The sequence below is a fragment of the Nannospalax galili genome, unplaced genomic scaffold (genome assembly GCF_000622305.1).
Source record: "Nannospalax galili isolate Female #2095 unplaced genomic scaffold, S.galili_v1.0 scaffold35, whole genome shotgun sequence".
In the NCBI taxonomy this organism is placed as follows: Eukaryota; Metazoa; Chordata; class Mammalia; order Rodentia; family Spalacidae; genus Nannospalax; species Nannospalax galili.
This window is the reverse complement of record NW_008336449.1, coordinates 274,721-289,895: the sequence shown is the minus strand read 5'-3', so window position 1 is coordinate 289,895 and position 15,175 is coordinate 274,721. Positions and strand designations below refer to the sequence as shown.

General features: G+C 46.9%; 1 protein-coding gene across 10 annotated transcripts in view; it reads left to right on the top strand.

The window, feature by feature from the left end:
* Positions 1–14,651, top strand: part of Ehmt1 (euchromatic histone lysine methyltransferase 1) — a 100,653-nt gene extending 86,002 nt beyond the window's left edge. For all 10 annotated transcript variants that reach the window (XM_029562560.1, XM_029562562.1, XM_029562556.1 and 7 more), the window contains 9 exons: positions 323–477; positions 1,350–1,517; positions 1,667–1,811; positions 2,609–2,686; positions 4,236–4,351; positions 5,304–5,390; positions 5,876–5,954; positions 13,199–13,374; positions 13,567–14,651. In XM_029562560.1, the coding sequence (XP_029418420.1) occupies positions 323–477; positions 1,350–1,517; positions 1,667–1,811; positions 2,609–2,686; positions 4,236–4,351; positions 5,304–5,390; positions 5,876–5,954; positions 13,199–13,374; positions 13,567–13,747 (1,185 nt within the window). In that variant the 3' untranslated portion in view covers positions 13,748–14,651. The remainder of the gene's footprint in view (positions 1–322; positions 478–1,349; positions 1,518–1,666; positions 1,812–2,608; positions 2,687–4,235; positions 4,352–5,303; positions 5,391–5,875; positions 5,955–13,198; positions 13,375–13,566) is intronic.
* Positions 14,652–15,175: the final 524 nt, after the last annotated feature.

Sequence of the window (15,175 nt, the reverse complement as noted above, 5' to 3'; positions counted from 1 at the left end):
CTCCCTGTAGCCCCAGCTGTCCTGGAACTCACTATGTAGACCAGGCTGGCCTTGAACTCACAGAGATCCGCCAGCCTCCTGAGTGTTGGGATTAAAGGCGTGCACCACCACACCTGGCCCAGCTATATTACTTTTAAAATGAAAAAAATAAAAATTTTTTAAAATGCAGTTCAGAAAGCAACTTTGAACAGATAACCCTTTTGCATATAACCCATGCCAGGACCAACCAGCCCCACTCAAGTATAGCAGCTGTCCTTTCCCCATTCCACCATTGTGTCCTGAACCAGGCCATCACTGGTCTCTCACTTTTGTCCCTGTCCAGGAGGAGAACATTTGCTTGCACTGGGCAGCATTCTCAGGCTGTGTGGACATAGCCGAGATACTCCTGGCTGCCAAGTGCGACCTGCATGCCGTGAACATCCATGGAGACTCACCCCTTCACATTGCAGCCAGAGAGAATCGCTACGACTGTGTTGTGTGAGTGTGGCCCTGAACATGGTCCTTGCTGCCAGGCTGCCCAGAAAGGCTGCTAAATGCTTGAATTCACACTAGGCCTAGAGCTAATGCATCATAGATGGAGAGGTGTCTTTCCTAATCCACATCTGAAACGAACTGTGGTTCACTTTAGTCTCATGGTTGTCATGAAAAAACAACAACAACAACAAAAAAAAACAAACCAAATTCTTCGTTGTATCTTGACTAAGTCTCAGACCCAACTGTCAGCAGGCAGTATGGTGACTGGTTGTAAGGTTCCAGGAGACTCTGAATGCTATTGCACTCCCTTCTCAGGGCTGCTGGCTGTTTGGGCCCTTTTAAGTATGAGGCCTTCACATGCAGGCATCTGTCTGGAGTGGCATCTCTTCTGTGTTCCTGGAGAAGGAAATGGAGAGCAGTGACTGCTCTGATGAGTAGTAGATCCTCTACCTCTATCTGGAATAAGAGACAGAATGGCTTTGTGGCACATGCAAGGCTCTAGACCAGGTGTAGCAACCCATCTGCCTTCAGCAGGCAGATGTCCTGGGCTGCCCTTTTGCATACCCCAGACACCTTTTCCCTGTTGTCACTCCCTGTTATTCTTGAGAACAAATCTGAGAGCAAAAATCCAAGAAAAATTAAACAAATATTCTTAGCACCTACCTGCATGCCCAGGTGAGAAAACTGGTGCCTCACTGCAAGTGTGGGAGGGGTGGGCATGCTCCTGGAGTCCCAGGAGTCACTAGCCTAGTAGATCAAGTGGCACAGTACAGATAGCACTCTGTGTTAACAGCCATCATCATTCTGTACGTCTGACCTTTGTCTCTTCTAAATTCAGATCTGGATGTTTTGTTGGCTTACGCTTTCTCTTTTAGCCTCTTTCTTTCTCGGGATTCAGATGTTACTTTGAAAAACAAGGAAGGAGAGACACCCTTACAGTGTGCAAGCCTCAACTCCCAGGTGTGGAGTGCACTGCAAATGAGTAAGGCACTTCGGGATTCGGCCCCTGACAAGCCTGTTGCTGTCGAGAAGACAATAAGCAGGTGAGAAGGTTCTAGGACTGAGATGACTAGAAGAGATGGGAGCAAATGCTACTGACGCTGGAGCCCAGTGTGGGCTCTTATTGGCAACTGTGTCTCCCATGGGGAAGAACGTGCAATAGCAAAAATAACACTTCCCTTTTCCTATGCAGAGACATTGCTCGAGGTTATGAGCGCATTCCCATCCCCTGTGTTAATGCTGTGGATAGTGAGCTGTGCCCAACCAACTACAAGTACGTCTCTCAGAACTGCGTGACGTCCCCCATGAACATTGACAGAAACATCACTCATCTGCAGGTTGGTGGGAAGAAGGGCTGCTCAGCTAAGACAGGATGGTAGGTCCCTAGAACTGAGTCCTTAGGACTTATCACCACTTTGGGAAGAAGGCCTTTGGGGGCTTCTCAGGAGCCTATTCTCTCTGAAGCTGCCTCCCAGGAAAGAGGTAGAAGGCAGATAAAGATCTCAAGGCCTGAGGTGGGTACAATGCTGCCTTTCTTGTCATGCTTCAAGGGTCTTCTCATGGCCTTGAGTGGTGGTGAGTGTTCCCTGGCCAGTGGTTGCTCAGAGTCTTGATATTGCCTGGTCCTTGAATCACAAGCAACAGGGGCCATGCAGGCCTAAGAAGTGACCTGGCCCTCCCCCACTGCATGCCTTTCAGTCTAGGCAGTCACCATCTAGGAAGCTGCAGTCCTACCTTTTTGACTTTTTCCTAGCTAAAAGCAGGCTCATTCTCAAGGGCTATCTTTATGGCTGTGCTTCTATGAGCCCCACAATCTTCACAGGATGAGCTGCATAAGCCTTAGATTGGGTTGTGAGTCTCTGTCGCCTCACCTTTCCTGTAAAGTGTCTGGTCTTGAGGGCCACAAGCTTTTTTTTAGCCTCTCTGGGAGCTACACCTATCTAGTCTCCCACCTCCTCCATGCAGACACATTCCTTTCTTCTCAGTGTGTCCCAGCCTTCTCCCCTGCTCAGAAAGCCCATGTCAGATTAAGGGAAATTTTGAGATTTTTGCAGAGCATTTAGTGGTGACTTCCGGGAGGGAGGGGTAGCAGGAATGCGGTGCCTATATGACATGATATGTATTCTGTTCCCAGTACTGCGTGTGTGTGGATGATTGTTCCTCCAGCACCTGCATGTGTGGCCAGCTCAGCATGCGCTGTTGGTACGATAAGGTAAGGAGATGTGTGTGTGTGTGTGTGTGTGTGTGTGTGTGTATATATATACACACACACACACACATATATATGTATGTATATATATATGTGTGTGTGCTGCCTGTGTGCTTATGCAGTACTGTTAGAAGGAGTCTGTGGACATGTTTCTTGATTCTGAGGTGTCTGGGTGAATTTGGGACAGTTGCAGGTACGATAAGGTAAGGAGATGTGTGTGTGTGTGTGTGTGTGTGTGTGTGTGTATATATATACACACACACACACACATATATATGTATGTATATATATATGTGTGTGTGCTGCCTGTGTGCTTATGCAGTACTGTTAGAAGGAGTCTGTGAACATGTTTCTTGATTCTGAGGTGTCTGGGTGAATTTGGGACAGTTGCAGATGAGCTGGTTGAGAAAAACAAGTAAGGAGGTGCCAGACTGGAAAGTAAAAAGGCTGTTTCAAGCAGGCCATGGGACTGAGGCATGGACTCTCAAAGCTCTGGGTCTAGAGTCTGTGTCCTTTGTGGCCACCCGAATGGTGGTACAGTAGCTATCCTGGCACAGCTGTGGGAGGAAATTTTGTTTTTTTGTGCCTGGGAAGCACAGCCATGTGCTTCCCATATATAAGTGTCCAAAGAGATGCTTGGTAGGAAGATAAGGCCAGGGACTGGGCTGGATAGAGTAAGCATCATTAGACAAGTGGCCTAGGGGCACAGACTGGAAATGACTGACAAGGTACCTGCAGGAGGATCCCATCAGAAGACACTGAGGAGCCACTGAGAGAGTAGGGCCCTGGGGCATAAAAGTGATACAGCTCGGGCAGAGCATATAGGGAGAAGAGATGCATTCTTTTTCTTTTGATTCAGAGGTTGTGGATGCTAGAGTGTTATGGGTGAAGAGGAAGTAGGCTACAAATGGGGACAGCAATAGCCACATGTTCTTTCTTTAGAAGAAAGGGGTCATGGAGGTTGGAGTGTTTGCCATCTGAATGAGAGGATACCACCAATAGAAACTGTGTGACCCGTGCTGGGGATGAGGGGTGGTGCTGACAGGTATCGATTGTGTCTTTGGAGTGTGGTGCATGCTGGGACTTACCAAGTATGAGCATTGTACATAAAGACCTCATTGTGCAGAAGGCCCTCTAGGGTCTTAGTTGTGCACATTGTCCTAGTGTATCACCCGTAGCATTAGGTTAAAAAAAGGGAGGGGGCACATGGTTGGGTTCTCCAGGCTTGGGAGTTTGTAGGGCCAAGTTGCAGGAACATCTAGGAGATGGTAGTCACCTGAGCGAGGCCAGGGCAGAAGGAAGAGAGGATAACCAGGTATACCTGGAAGAAGGGGAACTCCCCAAGAGGCACCTGGTGAGGTTCCCATCCAAACCACAAATGTAGAGAGAACCTAACCCTCTTATTCCCCCAACTGTTAAAAATCCATCCAGAAACTGTCATGTTTATGTTCATTTGAAGCTACACTGGGCACTTTGTAAAAATACATTGATATTAAAGTTAATTTTAAGAAGCTGGTTGACATTTGCTGGCCTTGGGGCCATCTGTCCATAGGACGGCCGACTCCTGCCTGAGTTTAATATGGCAGAGCCACCCTTGATCTTCGAGTGCAATCATGCCTGCTCCTGCTGGAGGAATTGCCGCAATCGTGTGGTGCAGAACGGGCTCAGGTGAGGGCTATGAACGCATAGAACAAGTTGGTACCAAGGCCACACACTGAACCAGGAGCATGTGTGTTTATGGGTGGAGCTGGTGTCTGGGGAAGATGTATGTGTAAATAACCAGCCAAGCTGGCTCAGATGTGGACAGAGAGAAGGTATCAAGTTATTGTTGGTAAATCCAGAGGGGCTGTCCTGGCCCAAGTCTACACACGTATTCTCAGAGGAATAGGCTTATTTTATGTGCTTTCAGGGCTTGAGCCATTTTCTGCTCTGTGTTAGAGAAAGGCAGCCAACAGTGAGAATTGTAGTTTGATGACTTTTCAGACTATGGGACCCCTTCCTGAGTTGCCCAAGGTGATTGGTCCTCACATCTCCTTCAGGACCAGAATCAAGTTTTAACATTTGTCGCTGTGGTCTGCACAGTGTTTTAAGGACGATTGAGAACACTTCTCTGCCTCTGTCCCCTCCCATGCTCACAAAAGGGTCCAATGGGATGTGCGTGATCTGAGGGGGCCTTGAAGTCCCTGGTGTTCCCTAAGCACGGCCTACCTGGAACCTGCCCAGCCTGTAGGAGCCTACCTGAATGCTTATTGCTGATACTGCCTGAATAGTAAGAATGTAGCAGCCTGGGTTCTAGTGGAAGCCTTTTTATAGCACGAATTCCTTTAGTCCTCACTGCTACCTAGTGGAATGGGCCAGTTACAGTTGAGGAAACTGAGGCTAGCAGGGGTTGCTGTGCTTTTGCTTTAACAAACTGAGTTCTAGGTTCTCAGCTTCCTGAATGTTGGGGGCTAGGTCTGTAGGTGACCAGAGGTGCGCTCAGTCACTGGTAGAGTTGCAGTGTTTCTTTACTAGGAACCTCTATCATTTTTCCCCATTTGCTCATTTCATTTCAAAATTGATACAAGCTGGTTTGTTGAGCATTGAGTATACATCTACCTCCCTTCTACATTTTTTCCAGGGCAAGGCTGCAGCTTTATCGGACACAGGACATGGGCTGGGGTGTGCGGTCCTTGCAGGATATCCCACTGGGTACCTTTGTCTGCGAGTAAGTGTGTAGTGTGTCCCAGAATCCTCCAGCTCTGTCAACTGTTTGTCATTTCTGGTTCTGCTCATACATGTGTGTGCTCTAAGAAGCCTCTGGGAGGAAATACTTCATAGTCCTGCAGCAGTAGGGTACAAAGCTCTGGAGGTGCTGGTCATATCACGCTCTCAAGCAGCCCACTGACTCTAGATGTCAGGCTCTTGCTGTTCAACCCTGGCGTTGTTGCCCAGGTTTTCTGTCATCAGTCACTCTCACTAGAGGCATTAGCCTCTGAGAACATGTCCTACACAGTACTAGTGTCTTTGAGAAGCCATCCTTGCTGCAGACACATGGGGAATTTCTGGCTCTTCATTGCCTGATATCCTTATCCTCTGGGGCCAGAGTCAGATCCCACCGTAGTCCATGGAGCCCTTTGAGAGTGTCCTCCATGGCACTGTTCCCATGTGCAGGTCTAGAGGTGATGCAAGTCCTCCTCTTCCTCCTTGCAGGTATGTTGGGGAGCTGATTTCCGACTCTGAAGCTGATGTTCGGGAAGAAGACTCCTACCTCTTTGATCTTGACAATAAGGTAATGTGTTGGGAAGGACTGAAACAGGAGAGCTGGTGGCAAAATAGAAAACTTTTGGCAGTTTGTACTAGATAGCTTCAGTTGTCAACTTGTCATACCTGGATAGAGGGAACCTCAACTTGAGGAATTTTCCTCATTGGATTGGCCTATGGCCATATCTGTGGGACATTTTCTTGATTATTGAGTGATATGGGAGGGTTAAGCCCACTGTGGGTGGTGCCATCCCTGGGTAGGTGGTACTATATTGTATAAGAAAGCAGGCTGAGGCCAGGCATGGTGGGCACACTTTTAATCCCAGCACTCGAGGCAGAGGCAGGCGGATCTCTGTGAGTCCAAGACCAGCCTGGTCTACATAGTGCATTCCAGGCCAGCTGGAGGTACTGGCAGACCCTGTCTCAAAAAGACCAAAAAGAAAAAAAAAAAGCAGGCTGAGCACAGGCCAGGGGAGTCAGCCAATAAGCAGCACTCCTCCACGATCTCTACTTCGGTTCCTGAGTTTCCGCTTTGTCTTCCCTCCATAGTGAGCTGTAAGCTGGAGAGGAAATAAACCCTTTCCCTCCAAGTTGGTTTTGGTTAGTGTTTTATCACAGCAATAGAAAGCTAAGACATAGTTTGTTCTTGGTGGCTTCTGGAAAGTGTATGGCACAGGCCACTTCTGGAGAGTCACTCTGATGAGCACCCTGCTGTTGGTGGACATGGGTTCATTGCAGACCTGCTCAGTTTTGCCACATAGTCCTGGACTCATTTTGCTCTTTTTGATGCTCAAAGTACAGGCACCTAGCTTGGAAGATCTCTTGTGCTCAAGTAGCAAGCCACCTACCCATAAGAGTAGGTGTCTAGGATATCTCACTGTGTCCCCAGGGCCCAGGCTGCTCCTCCTTGGGTCACATGTGAGGCAGCAGGTGGACCCAGAAATGCTGGGGGTGGTGTGGGGGTGGTTCCTTGTGTCTCCATTGGCTTCAGTGCACTGAAATTCTGTGCTGAGGGAGGTCAGGGACCTGAGCTTGTTTTTCTACAGGAGTATAGTGTCAGTGCTTCTGGACCCAGAGGAAAGGTGGCTGAGACCCTCTTCAGCTCACCACTATTCTTGAAAACCTCCTAAAGCCTAGCGTGGTGGTGCACACCTTTAATCCCAGCACTCGGGAGGCAGAGGCAGGCGGATCTTGTGAGTTCGAAGCCAGCCTGGTCTACATAGTGAGTTCCAGGACAGCTTAGGGCTACAGGGAGACTCTGTCTCAAAAAAATAAATAAATAAATAAATAAAAATAAAAACCTCCTAAAGCTCAGAATCAGTGCTAATGGATAAGGAAATACAGGTTTTCTTATCTCTAACAGTAGCCACCCAGTCATGGAATCAGTATTTCTCTGGGAGTAGAGTGTTACTATGTAGCCCTAACTGTCCTGGAACTTGTAATATATGTCAAGCTGACCTCAAACTTGTAGCAGTCCTTCTGCCTTAGCCTCTCAAGTACTTAGATTACAGGTGTTAGCCACTGTGATGGCTCCAGGCATTATTTGATGTATCTTGTTTGCCTTATCTATCCATCTACCCTGTCCTTCTACCCTAGTTTGTCAGAGGAGTCCTGTTTTCTCTTCCCTCCTTGCCTACTACCTACATCTTTTCTCCTGTGGCAGTACCAGATATTTCTGGCCTTGTCCTTCTCTGCTGCTCTTTCCTAATTTTAAAAACATTCAAGTCTTTCATCTAAGTAATAAAAGAAAGAACAGTCAAGGAAAAAGAAAAGAAAAAGCATTTACTTGGCTGCCATTCCCTGGGGTATTTCATTTCCTGACGACTTGGCAGCCCTTTTCAATGTGTGCTACAGGAACATTCTGACATGAAGAGGAGTGGAGATGACTAGAAGTGAGGGCCCCATCCCACCACTACATTCTGCAATTGCCAGTATCTTGCTTGATTTGATTTATTTCATTCAGGTTTTTTTTTTTTTTTTTCTGATATGTTAAATCCAAATACAATCTCACCTCATTCTACCAGTGTGTCTGCATGGTGCCACTTTCATGAACAACTAGCACTGTCATCATACCCATCTGATGGCCAGCTCTGTCACATTTCTTTCTTCCTCCTGAGTTCCTCTGTAGCGGGCAGCTCCCAGAGCCCATTGTGGCTGTGCTCATACCTACTGCATCTAAGGAGAGCAGCATTTCGAGAGCCTCCCAGCTTGAATACTGAAGAGACCAGCCATCTGCCATCTGGACATGTCTGTCCTTGTTCCATAAGGCTCAGTGTCATTCTTGCTGGTGGTACCATATTCTTCCAGCTGTGTTCTGGACGAACTTTGTGGTGTCTGGTTTTCTGTCTTGTAAAGTGAGATGAGCCTTGACTCTCTTTTTACCTGTTACATCTGTGCTTCTGGGGACATCAGCCTTGCCTTTCCCCCTTTTTTTGGGGGGGGGGTCTTTTTGCGACAGGGTCTCCCTGTAGCTCCAGCTGTCCTGGAACTCACTATGTAGACCAGGCTGGCCTCGAACTCATAGAGATCCACCAGTCTCTGCCTCCCAAGTCTTGGGCTTAAAGGCCTGTGCCACCATGCCCGGCCGGTCTCTCCCTCCCTCCCTCCCTCCCAGTGTGGTATGTGTTTATATGAGTATGTCCACCTGGATGTGGAGGACAGATGTTAGCATCAGGCATCTTCCTTGATTGTTCTCTACCCTTAAAATTTTTTTTTAATGTATATGAGTTTTTTGTCCACATGTATGTAAGTGCACCCATGTCATGCAGTGCCTGTAGAGGCCAGAAGAGGGCATTGGATCCCCTGGAACTGGAGTAATGGATGGTTGTTAGCCACTATGTGGTTGCTAGGAAATGAATCTGGGTCTTCTACAAGAGCAGCCAGTGCTCTTAACCACTGAGACATTGTTCTAGCCCCTATACCTTATTTTTTTGAGACAGAGTTTCTCACTAAACCTGGAGCTCACCTACATGGCTATACTGGGTTATAGGCACAATGGTGCTTTGCCATGCCCCACTTTTACTTGGGTGCTGGGGATCTGAACTCAGGTTCTTGTGTTTGTATGGCTGGCAGCTTTACTGACTGAGCCATCTCCACAAAAAAAAATTTTTTTTTTCTTTTTTAGGAAAACAGAGATGTTTTCCTACCCATTTCCAGCCATCTGCTCTCCCCTGGGAGAAGACAGATGCTCTGTCCTGTCCATTTGGCTGCCCATTTCCAGAATGAGGCAGAGGTGTGAAAATTACCCAGTGCAAAAGAAGTTCGGTGTATTTTTTTCCTTTCCTTTGTGTGGTTCGAGACATCTTGCTATGCAGCTCCAGCTGGCCTAGAACTTACTGTGTAAGACCAGGCTAGATTTGAACTTATGGTTATTCTCCTGCCTCTGCCTCCTAAAGATTACAGGTATGCACCACCATCCCATTGTTTTGACTGTTACTGTAGATCATAGTTTGATTTTTAATATACTCAAGATGTTTTGATTAGTTACATCTCTCTTTTATGTGCACATTGCTCTGTTTTGGCCCCAGAGCCAGTTTTACAATCTCACCTGTCTGCTTTCTTTCTTCTTCTTCTTTTTTTTTTTTTTTCTTTTTAAATCTTTTTGAGACAGGGTCTCCCTGCAGCCCCCCAGCTGGCCTAGAACTCACTATGTAGACCAGGCTGGGCTGGAACTCACAGAGATCTGCCTGCCTCTGCCTCCTGAGTGCTGAGATTAAAGGCGTGCGCCACCACGCCCAGCCTGTTTTCTTTTAATTTTTATTTTTTATGTATATGAGCGTATTGCCTGCATGCATGTAAGTGCACCAGTGGCATGTGATGCCCATGGAGGTCAGATCCCTTGGAACTGGAGTTACAGACGGTTGTTGGCTGCGATGTGGGTCCAAACCCAGGTCCTCTACAAGAGCAGCCAGTGCTCTTGACAACTGAGCCATCTCTTCAGGCTCTCTGTCTGCTTTCTGACATCATTAAGCTGTCTATGTCCAGACCAGCCTCACTCTTGCGGTTCCATTTTTTTCCCCAAAACTCCTTTGCATTTTGAGGAGAATGGCTTTTTTGGAACAAAATCCCTTGCCAAGGTACTCCTTTCTGCCAAAACTTGTGTTAACTGGGTCGGAGATACCAACATGGTAGATCACTAAGAGCTGGTTCACTTTTCTGCTCAGGTCATGAGCTACTTTGACCTCACCTATATAAAGAATCTTGGTTTTGGAAGCCTTGTATCAGAATCGCCTTGCTGATGTTAGTGACCATGTATATAACACAGTTACTGGAGCGCATGCACTGTTTCTCTGTAGTTTTTTTGCTTTTAAAATATATTCTGAAGGCCAGGTGTGGTGGCACATGCCTTTAATCCCAGCACTCAGGAGGCAAAGGCAGGTGGATCTCTGCATTCCAGACCAGCTTGATCTACATAGTGAGTTCCAGGCCAGCTGGGGCTGCAGGGAGACCCTGTCTCAAAAAGACCAAAATATATATATTTTAAGAATAATATATACATATTTTAAGGATGCACAAAGTACTGTGTTTTTCAGTACTTGAAGTAATATAATTGTCTCTCTGTGAAGTTAACAGTTTGATACATAATTTTGTAAATTTAAGAATTTGTATTTTTGTCAGGCATGTCTACCATCTCATCCACCTGCACTGTGTCAGAGGATCATGAATTTGAAAATAGCCTGAGCTCACATAGTGAAACCTTGTCTCAAAATAAATTTTTTTTCACATCTTGAGTGTGTATATGTGTGTGTGTGTGTGTGTGTGTGTGTGTGCATGTGCCACAGCATATATGAGGACAGCTTGCAAAAATTGGTTCTCCTTCCACCATGTGTAGCTCTTAAACTAAAATTTAGAAAAGGGCTAATGATATAACTCAGTAATAAAATGCTTGCCTAGCATATTGAGGCTCTGGATTCAATCTTCCAATACTCCAGTAATCCCCCTCCACCCCGTCCCACTTTTTTTTTTTTAAGTTTTGATTACAAAAAAGATTTACATGTTCTAAAAGTAGAAACTGTATGAAAAATCTTGATCAGAAAAGTTGTGCTTTTTTGCATGCTCTATATTCCACTACTTGATGTCAGGGTTTTCTCTGGCTGCTGTAACAAACTCTTGAGACCTACTCTATTCCTCACATCCTGTGTGGGGCTCATTGCCAGGACAAGCCACCTCCTGATTCATAGCCAGTACCTTCCCACTGTGTCTTCATGTGGCAAGAGGGCGGGAACTCTCTGGAGCTTCTCTCGTGGGTACACTAATCTTACACTGACTCTGCCCCCAGCTCTGGTCATTTTCCTGAGGCCCCACCTCGTGACTCTCTCACTGTGAGGTGAGGATTTCAGCTAGGACCTGGCAGGGGCTTGGATACTTCAGCCATGGGACACCTCCCAACCAACAGGTGGCCATTTGTAGAAATAAACAGAAGTGCTTATTCTGTGCTTACACAGAAAGTGGCAAAGTTTCTCTACCCTGCCTTTCTCACTTGTCAGTATACTGCAGGTCTTCAGAATGTGGATTCTTCCTCCGTCTTTTGGACTCATAGATTGATTTCTTTGCTACTTTTGCAAATGGCATCTCAATGAATAATTCTATGCAGTGGTTTACTGCAGCACTGTTTAGTGCTGTCTCTAGGTCCTGTTCATTCTCTCAGGTCTGTTAAATAGCCAGTGGATCCTGATTAGAATCCCATTTGATTCTTTGATTATTTCCTCTTCTCTGTACCAGTTGTGCTCTGGGCTCCTGCTCTGTGGACCAATGAGAATCTTCTCTAGTACTTGTTCTCGTGTGGTGTCTGGCTTGTGTCAGACTGGACTCAGCTGATTTTCCTTTCTCTCTTACATGAATCCATTTTTTGTATGTCAGTCATTTGTATTATAGATGCTAATTTTTGAGAAAACTGGTTTTTCTCCAAGATGGACATGTTGTTTTTCTGGTCTTTTTATTAGCAGAGCTTCAGACATGAGCTCTGATATTCACATGCAGCTCTGGTCTCTGTTCAGCTGTCTTTGTTGGTCACAGTCAACTTGATGTTTGCTTTAGTAGGGGTCATGTCAGCCAGCAGTTTGAGTGTACAAACTTTGGCACCCCATTCCAGAAGCCCCAGGAGTCTTTCCCCATGGACCCTGTAGCTCTGAGTACCTTTAGGATACATGATAGCTGGTTTCAGAGTTGTTATCTTCAGAGGCTAGGGTTATCTATAACCTCCCAGGCCGTCATCCCACAAATAGAGTCCAAAAGCTACCACCTGAGTGTCCTGGATTACTGTGTCTTTGTGGCAGATTCAAAACATGGGTTTGCTTTGTCTTTTATCTGGGTGATTGTTGCTGAGTTCTTTCACAAGTTCTGTTTTTCCAGGATATTATTGAAATACATTCATCCATGTCCAATCTATCACTGATTCCTGGGGTTCTGAAGTTACAAAGTAAAGGTTTTCAGAGATCCATCTTAAACCCAGGTTTCCCATCATCAGTTTGGGTTTGTACTCTCCCTGGTTTCTGAGTACCATTTGATCCCCTGGTTAAGGTTTACATGGACTATTTGCCCAGATGTTCAAAGCAGCCTTCTGTGTGAGCCTTACTCTTCACAGAGTTCTGGAAAAGCCTTTATTACATACTTCATTCTAGCATTTCTGGCTTTCTCCTCCAGATTTGTTCTTATTTCTCATAGCTGTGTAATTGTCATACCACAAACACAGCAACTTGAGATGGCCTGCAGTGGCAGGCTCTAGATGTGCAGTGTGACTAGTCCCAGTCCTCCCTGAAGGTCCTCAGATGCCCTGTTCAGCCCAGGCAGCTCCTTGCATTTGGTAGGATCCTACCACAGCAGTTTCTCACACTCAAGATCTCTGCAAGGCAACTGTTTAAATGGTTCAAGAGTTGGTCCAGTACACTCATCAAAATTTTATCTTACAGTCCCCTTGTTCTGGGAAACAACTACAGAGGGATGGATGCCTAGGCCAGGCTGTGGGGCATCTAAAGCCCTGTGCTCTCCTGTGCCCAGATTAGCATGATGCCCCCACCTCTGCACCACAAGATTTCAGTCAGTATAGCCTATGGCTGCCCTCAGGCTGTGTCAGAAGTATATCAGAGGCCCTTGCCTGCTGAGCCCTCAATTGTCACTGCAGGCCACTGGAGAAAGTCCTTCAATCCTGGCAGGGCCAGTGCCCAGCTCCTGAATTTCAAGACTATGGTGCTGGTTTCTAGGGCAAGGACAGCATGTCCTAGAGAGCTTACTGATGGAAGCCTTTCATGGACCCTCTCACTGTCTCATCCCCAGGATGGAGAGGTATACTGCATTGACGCTCGGTTCTATGGGAACGTCAGCCGGTTCATAAACCACCACTGCGAACCCAACCTTGTGCCTGTGCGTGTGTTCATGTCTCACCAGGACCTGCGGTTTCCCAGGATTGCCTTCTTCAGTACCCGCCTGATCCAGGCTGGGGAGCAGCTGGGGTATGTACGGCCTTAGGCATAGCATGGCGCAGGCTGAGCGGCTATGGGTCCTGCCTTCCTGGCCATGCACGTGTTGCCAGTGTTTAGGGTCCTGGGCCTGGGTGGGACAGCTCAGGGCAGGTAGGATATCCCATATACCACTACTTCTGTCCAGCACACAGACAATCTGAGACCTGCCTCCCCCACCCCCAGGTTTGACTACGGGGAACGTTTCTGGGATGTCAAGGGCAAGCTCTTCAGTTGCCGGTGTGGGTCCTCCAAGTGCCGGCACTCAAGCGCAGCCCTGGCCCAGCGACAGGCCAGTGCAGCCCAGGAAGCCCAGGAGAACGGCCTTCCGGACACCAGCTCTGCAGCTGCTGCTGACCCCCTATGAGTTGCCAGTGGGGCCAGCAGGACACTGGGAATCAGATTCTGTGACTGCAGTTTAGAGAGGAGGAGGAGGAGGATCTGCACATGACATCCAAGAGGAACTGGAGGTGTGGACACCTCCCAGGAATGATCTGGGCCTGAGGCCTTGTGGCTGACCCATTGTTCAGGCTGGACCACACCTCTGATCATGCGCCTCAGAGACCTGGGGCTCCATGTTACATACCTTGTGAGTTCCTGGTGGTAGCTGTCGCTGCAGTGCTTCCCATTTCTCCTGGTCTCTGAGGCCTTTGCTCCACCACCAGATTTGTCTGTGTACTGTCTGGCCAGGCTCCTATGTGGCACTCACCAAGGCCACCATCACCCACAAGCTGCTCCGTTAGACCTGCTACCCACGGCCTGTGTGCTGGCGCCGGCTCCCTGGTGCCGCTGGAGGACGCTAGCTCCCTCATGGCCTTGGAGAGGTCACCCACCTGCCATTTGCTTTGGTGAAAATGTGGGTTTGCTTTTTAAAGAAATCTTATATCTAGTCCTATATATCAAGGCTCTTACTGGTGTTTCTTTGCGAGGAAGCAGGTTGGTGGATGCAGGCAGACCCTGCACCAGCCCCAGCCAGTTCCGTTGATGCAGCAGGCACCTTCTGTTGATTTCTAAGCCACATGCTATGATGATGAATAAACTGGTTTGTTTTCTACCATTACCTAACATTAGGACAAACAAAGAATAAAAACACAAAACATAGACAACGGTGCTGAATCTGGTGTGGTTTCTACTCACCACGTGAAAATAAACTATCAACTGTAAAAAGAGAACAAAGTGATTTTAGAATAAAACACAAGAAAATCTTTTTTAAAATGTTAGTCTTGTAGTGTGAATAAACTTGCCATCACCTTTTGTGTGATGGCCTGGCAGGTCATGTACTTTTTTTTGGCATATACCTTTCTAAATACTGTAATTAGTGCAGCGACCGTGGGTTTTTTTGTGTGACTCTTCTAAAACATTCATAATGCAGTCATGTTTATTTTTTTCTGTTAAAATGTTTTTGACAGTTTTAAGAGCAATCTTTTGGCTCAGACCATTTCTTGTTCTGTTTTCAATGAAATCAATAAAAAAGTACTTTAAATGAAATTTATTTTATGACACAATCTTTTTCCTGGTCTCTGTAAATCCCCAGCACTTGTAGTGTGGGTGCCATCCTCCAAGATTCCAAAGGATTCTCAGATTCTGCCAGGCCCATTGCTCCACCCAAGGCCAAGGGGGCGCCATGTGTCCCTGCTCCCCAGGTGTACATGTGCATGTGTCTGGTACTCGGCATCCATTTTTTAAATATTTTGTGTGAATGAGTGTATTGCCTGCATGTATGTAAGTGCAGCCATGTCAAGCAATACCTGTGGAGATCAGAAAAGGGGGTCTAATCCTCTGGAACTGGAGTTAC